The following is a 6,835-nucleotide window of genomic DNA, read 5'->3' as shown; positions in this document are numbered from 1 at the left end:
TGCTGAAACGTTGGACATTTAAAATATTAATAAAGAGTGTTTGAGACTTAAATACAATTTATTTTATTTAAACCAGTCTCGAAGAAGCAATAAGGTTATGTATAAAATTTTATTGTGGGAAGATAGTCTGTGTGGTATTTGATAAAGGTATCAAAATAGTAAAAGAAAACTATTGTTAGTTAATAAAACCAATGATTGACAATAAATAGTTTTCTTTTTATTGGAGAAGTTTGTCGGGGGTTGCGGTCAGCAAAGAACAACATAAATAAACAAAACCATATTTATTTATTTTATGCCAACGTCTTTTTACTATTTTGATACCTTTATTAACTGCCACTCAGACTATCTTCCTACGATCTACTTCATACGGTCAACTATCTTCTCCCAATAAAAAATTTTAATTTTTTTTTTCATGTTACAGTCTGCTGTCTGTTCTTTGACTTCTGCTGCTGAAAGCGAAGGGACAAAAATTGTAGAAGAGACCAAGGTAGTTACGACCGAGGCTAAAGAAGCCATCAACACTATCGTTGAAGCTGGTTCCAAATTGATCGAGTCCGGTTCTACTCTTATTGAATCCGGTACCAAGATGGTCGTAGAAGAGAGCAAGACGACAACTATCACAGAATCAGCTTCTATCATCAAAACAAGCACAAAAACTATTGAGGTAATAAATTGTTTTTATTTGTGAAGCTTTCATTTTAATTTTGTTTTCTTTTTCTTTTAATATTTTCGTAGAGAACACTTTTATTTTTATAAATCTGCTTTCAAAGATTGAATTTTGAAGTGTGGTTTTGTATATAATAATTTTTGTAAATTAATTTTAGGTGTTGGTTTAAGTATTAAATTTGCATGTTTGGTTTTTTTCTTCTATCTTTTGATTAGTCACTTTTTGAAAGCACAGCCAACTATTGGGACTGTTGAATCTTAAAATATAGTTATTTTCTATTTCTTTAAATTGAAAATAATTTAAAAATTACAATTTCGACTTTACTAAACTATTAAATATCGTATTTAAAAATTAATTTCATTTTTAATTTGTTGAGATAAAAATTATATTATTAAGTAAAACTTTTACATAATAGTTTCATTACAACTCTTATTTTCAAGTTATAAAAGAAAAAGTTCGATCGAAATAAGTGGACGATACAAAACTTTTTTTTCATAATCTTTTACCTGTATTTCAGTAGATTAAAATAAAAAATACCACCACTTCAAAACCAAAGAGGCATTATCAATTATTCTTCAATTTCTTTTTGTACAGGTATACTGAAAACCTTCAAGCCGATATTACTTGAAATTAATTAGTTTATATACTGTATTAATTGTGAATTTTATAATTGCGTTAGTTGCGGGATTTAATATTCACTCTCAAGTCTTTAATAACAAAATTAAAATTAATAAAAATGACAAATGTTGTTTAAATGTTTCTTGTAAAATGTTAATAGAAGTAGATTGGAGGAAGATAGTCCGGATAGCGGTCAATAAAGGTATCGCAATAGTAAAAAAAAACTACTTATTGTTAACCAATGTTGGTAGCAGAACTTCATTCTTGTAGCCCTGACGAAGCTTTGCAAAGTGGGGCGAAACGTTGGTTAACAATAAAAAGTTTCCTTTTACTATTTTGATATCTTTATTGACCACCACCCAGACTGTCTGCAAATAAACAAATAATCATTTAATTGTGCTTATTAGCCGACCATCTTCTCCATATGTAAAATAAAATATTATGCAGTGATCATTTGTAAAATAAAATATTATGCAGTGATCATTTGTAAAATAGAATAGTATGCTTTGATCATGTGTTAAATAAAATATTACGTGATGATTAAAAATTTTTATATAAAATAAAGAGTTTATTTTATTTATTGATAAATATTATAATCTGCCAGTCTTGGGCAATAAGTTATAAGATCAAAAAATAAGATTGAAATAAAATAATGAAAGTAAATAAAAAAAGTTTTAATGAAACTATTTTTGTAAGGTAAATAACTGTTTTCAGTCCCAGGGTTTAACAAATAAATTTTAAGAGGAAGTTGTTAGTAACGAATGCCAACACTTATATCTGGAATCGGGTTTAGTGGTTAAAAGAATAACTTTTTTAAATAATTTTCATTTTAATTACTATTAGTAGTACTATTATTAGTCTTAGCTTTTTTTTTTTTTTTTTACTTGATTTTTTTTTTCCTTTTTTTTTTCGTTTTTATTTTTTTTTTGTTTTGGGAATTATTTTTTTTTTTTAAAACAAAAATTTCTCTTTACCTTTGAAATTTTTCTCTTTCACTTTAGTTTTCTCTTCAAATTGGAGTTTATTTAGATAGAGTTCACTTTTGGGGGCACAATCCAATATCCGATAAATTCAAACGAAGTGTAATGTGATAATTGTTTTTTTTTTTTATTCAGAAATGTTTTTTGTCCTGATTAGTTAAAAAAAAAACAAAGATCATCTTGCGAATTAATCTACTTAATTTTAATTATCGTTTGGTTGAATCACCTGAGTGTTGTGAATTGTGAAATGATTTTTGCTTCGATCCCCTTTTAACCGCTGAAATAATTTTTTTAAGTTTTCACTGCTTTAAGAGGAAAAAAAAATGTAATTGTTTTCCGCTTTGCCTTACCTGACGTAATTATTGAGCTCTCCTTGCAGATTGTTGAGGAAACAATCGCACCTCCTCTACCAGCAAGCCCCCCACCTACCGAAGCCCCACCACCAACCCCAGTTGCACCACAGCCCGCCCAGCATGAGCATGAGGTATACTATCTTGTAAATATTTCTTTTTATGACTTTTTATGAATATTTGTAATCAGAGATAGGCAAAAATTAGCTACAGTTTGAAATTAATTGCCATGGGAACGACCCTTATTCATGAATGAACCATTGATAAATAAATGTTGTATCCATGACAATTATAGCTATTAGTTTCAACTATAGCTAATTTTTGCCCAACTCTGTAATCACTATTAGTTATTATGTACATTTAAGGATATTTTTGAATATTTGTAAGACAAATGTGTAAATATTCAATGCTAAACCGATAACATTGAGCCAAGTTACCAAGCATTCTGATTTATTTTCATAACTGTACTTGATTAATAGTATTTACGTAACCATATGTCATTATGTAATTTAAGCTCATTTTAAGAATGATTTGACACAGTTCGAAAAAAAAAAAAATTTACTTCGAAATGGTTCTGGTTCCCATCATTTCCAATAATCAGGACTCCATTGTATAAATATATTTAAAAGATTGGAGAAGAAATATTATAAGTACGAAGATATTTGATTTTTACTATCTAATATATAAATATGAAAAAAGTTCCTGGATAAAAACCAAGTGTGTTGGTTATTTATTCCTTTTTTTATTGTTTTATTTAATATTCAGTAATTAATTAGAGTATTTGAATTACAGTCTCCTTAATTTAAATGTCTAGAAAATCGAACTTTGATAAAAAGTTTTATTTCGTTATTTTTTTATTTTAACACGGACAATTTCTGTCAAAAAATTTTTTTTTTTTTAATTTTATATTTTTTCGCTTAGGAAATGAGCGGAGGTGGTGAGAGCATGGCTGAAATGCCAGAAGAGAGTGAAATAGGAAACAATGACAAACTTTACGACGACCAGGAAGACATAATGCCAAAGGTCAAAAGATAAAAAAAAAATTTAAATTACCTTTATGTGTACTAATCATCACCTCCTTAATTTTTTATGTTTATATTTAAAAAATCTTTATTAAAAAAAAATTAATTAATTCGTCAACATTAGATGTTAACACGGGCTATGATGTAAGAAATCTCCGTCAGAACGATTAGCATCAATGCAGGAGTGCCAGAAATGGCGGAACCCCTCCTGTAGCCGGTTGTCTGTGACTGATATCTGCCTCTAACGGCAGTCTGAGCCCATAAATTGAAAGGAATACTGAGGGGGTATTACTTGAATGGATGAAATTTCTCCTGTTTTTTATTTATTTATTTTTTTCTAACCCAGGTATTAACAATAAAATTGTGTTATGTCCCTTATTAATTCAAACATGGAACAAGGTTAAGTGTGTTACTGACTTTTTGTCTTAATGGTTCAAAAGGCCACCAAAATAAACATATTTGTGACTAATTATGTTTACGATTCTCATTTTTTTTTTATGAGTATTAATATTTTTTTTCTTAATAGGAAATGAACGGTGGTGGAGAGAGCATGGCTGAGATGCCAGAAGAGAATGGATTAGGCGACAATGATAAACTTGACGATGACCAGGAAGATATCATTCCTAAGGTGAATGGACACAATGAAAGTCCTGTTAAAGTAAGAATTGTTATCTCATCCTTCAGCATATTTTAGCTTTAATATTTCACCATTCTTAATCAACAGGTTTTATCCAATATTTGATTGACGACTAACAATCATATCCTTAATTTGAATAATCATAATACATATATAATCAAATAATTTTTGCTATCTGAACTAATGGCTGGGTTATAAATTGTTTTTCTATTTCACATTTATTTATTGTTATTATTTTTTTTTTTTTAAAGGTTGAAGAAATCACTGAATGTCTGTTGAAGACATCTATTGAAGAGAAGCATGTAAGTATGAATTAATAATATTCAATTTTTTAGGTTGTGTTACTAATTTCCCCTCTTCTTCTTTTTCACTTTTGTTCAAAAATTTCTAAATTAATGTACAGAACAGCCTGTTGGGTTTCAAATAATTTTTTTTATGCTCTACTGGTTTATTTTATTATCTTGAAGTCCTATAATTTTCTTTATTCATTGCTTGTGTTAATGCTTTTGGATGCTACAAATTAAATATTTATTAATTATGAGAGATAGTTGACCGTGGATGATAAATGAGGAGAACCCCCAACCATCTTCTCCTCATTTAAATATTTATTGTTCATAACTGTTTATTTACAACATGACGTGTCCGTGCATTACTCCAATTACCCTGAATGTGTACTGAAATTTTATTTTAATTAGTGTGGAACATGGGGGTTAAATAATGAGACATTTTACCTTCAGACTAACATTGATATATTTTCTTTAAATCAAGTATTAGTCCCTGAAGGGGCAGATTGTGGTAGTGCTGTTAGTAAAATGATAATTACTTAACCCGTAATACTCGAGGGCTCCCCTATGGAGACACCGCAAATAATTTTCAGTTCATAACATAAGGACAAAAACAAATCATAAAAACTATTTTGTATAAGATATTTTGCTTTTGGTAACAAATGACAGTCGCGATTCTATTATTATGTTGGTAATATGAATGAAAAAAACTTTCGAGTGTAGAGGGTTAATGATATAAGATGATAACAGATGAAACGTCTCTCTCAGAGGCTGGCCAGCATGTCATCAACCCTGGTGTTGTTGTAGGGGCAGTCCAGGTCCTATCTTGCATGCCACGATAAAAAATATCGTGGCATGCAAGATAGGACCTGAAGTATCAGCATCGGAGTCTTCCGGTGTATATGGCAAGGGGGGGACATAAGAAAAGGAGACCCCCTTTCCTGACTTTATACAAAATCAAAAAAGAGCTGAAAATATCAAATCCGACAATAACTAATTATATTAACTTCAGTGTTAGGTTATTATAGCGCTGAACGTTAACGAAAAAGAACCATCAGTCCCTTTTGGTGTATCTCCTTGTACCAGTACTACCATCATTAATAACTATCCATATTACACAAGAATATCTAAAATGAAAACTGAATTAATAAATATAGACACCGTACAGGATTACATATTAACTGACTTGTAATTTCTTCCAGTCTTGCCCCAAGATCATTAAACTCTTTAATCACAGGAATAGGATATTGCACAAAAACTACAACCCCCGTATTTATAACCACAAAAGAACTAATTAAATTTTCTTTTTGATTTAAAATTATTTTTTGCAGTTTCTGAATTTATTTCTTCTTTTGTCTGTTCCAGGTTATTGATAATCATCTAGAGGTAGCAGTAGATGATGGGAAGACGCAAGAGTAAAATTTCTGTATTCTAAATGCATACCCAAATTAAATTAAAGCGATTATCAAATTGCGCCAATTATAAATGTATAAATACTTCTTTATTGTAAAAAATATTTCTCACTGCTAATAAGAGACACTTTTGAGTGACTGTGATGCGTGTCTCAATTATGAAACAAAAAGATTTTTTTAAATTTAAATGATAAAAATTTACTCAACTCAATTTTAATTAGTAAAAAAAAGTAAAAAATTTTAAAATGGTGTATATTTGTCATGGGAAGTCCAATTTTTTAAAGACTGTTTTTAGTGGTATTTTAAGGGGCTCAAATTTTTGCACAGTTTTTATACTTTTTAATACAACCTCAATGAAATAGAATTTTATATTTCCAAAAAAAAGAATAAACATTTCTATGACATATTAATGAAAATCATAGGGTCTTTTTTTTTTTTTTGTTCTAATAGCCATTGGAATTTCACTGCCTATATTATATAATCTGGAAATTATTGTATATTGCCGTGGACCAATGACACCATTTCGAACGCATCCTTTTAGTAGCTGGAAGCATCACAACAATACTCTTGTTTATTTTCTTTTTTTTTTTTTAATATATTGTCATAAAAACTTAGTAATTTATGATGAGGATGTTTTTTAAATTGAAAAAACCGGGTTGTCCACTGTCCAAAGTTCGAACAAACATCACCATTTTTCAGTTTTAGGCTTTAGCGTTAATTTTTATTATGTAATGTTCTTTCAAGTCTTTTGGAGTCGTATCTCCGTCACAGGTGTATATGATTACTACAATGTTAATATTAAGAGACATGGTGATGTTTTGTTCGATACTAGTTTTTACCCTTATATTATAAATATATAAATATA

General features: G+C 29.1%; 1 protein-coding gene across 1 annotated transcript in view; it reads left to right on the top strand.

Moving 5' to 3' along the window:
* LOC106689481 (A-kinase anchor protein 200) overlaps positions 1-6,835 on the top strand; it is a gene marked incomplete in the record, with an annotated part of 108,859 nt that overhangs the window by 99,268 nt on the left and 2,756 nt on the right. The window contains 6 exon segments of the mRNA XM_067050308.1: positions 422-664; positions 2,645-2,749; positions 3,537-3,638; positions 4,164-4,295; positions 4,526-4,576; positions 5,924-6,835. Coding sequence (XP_066906409.1) covers positions 422-664; positions 2,645-2,749; positions 3,537-3,638; positions 4,164-4,295; positions 4,526-4,576; positions 5,924-5,977 — 687 coding nt within the window.

Source organism: Halyomorpha halys, unplaced genomic scaffold (genome assembly GCF_000696795.3).
Source record: "Halyomorpha halys isolate HHAL.00 unplaced genomic scaffold, Hhal_1.1 Scaffold1374.1, whole genome shotgun sequence".
In the NCBI taxonomy this organism is placed as follows: Eukaryota; Metazoa; Arthropoda; class Insecta; order Hemiptera; family Pentatomidae; genus Halyomorpha; species Halyomorpha halys.
This window is presented reverse-complemented; position numbering and strand designations above follow the sequence as displayed.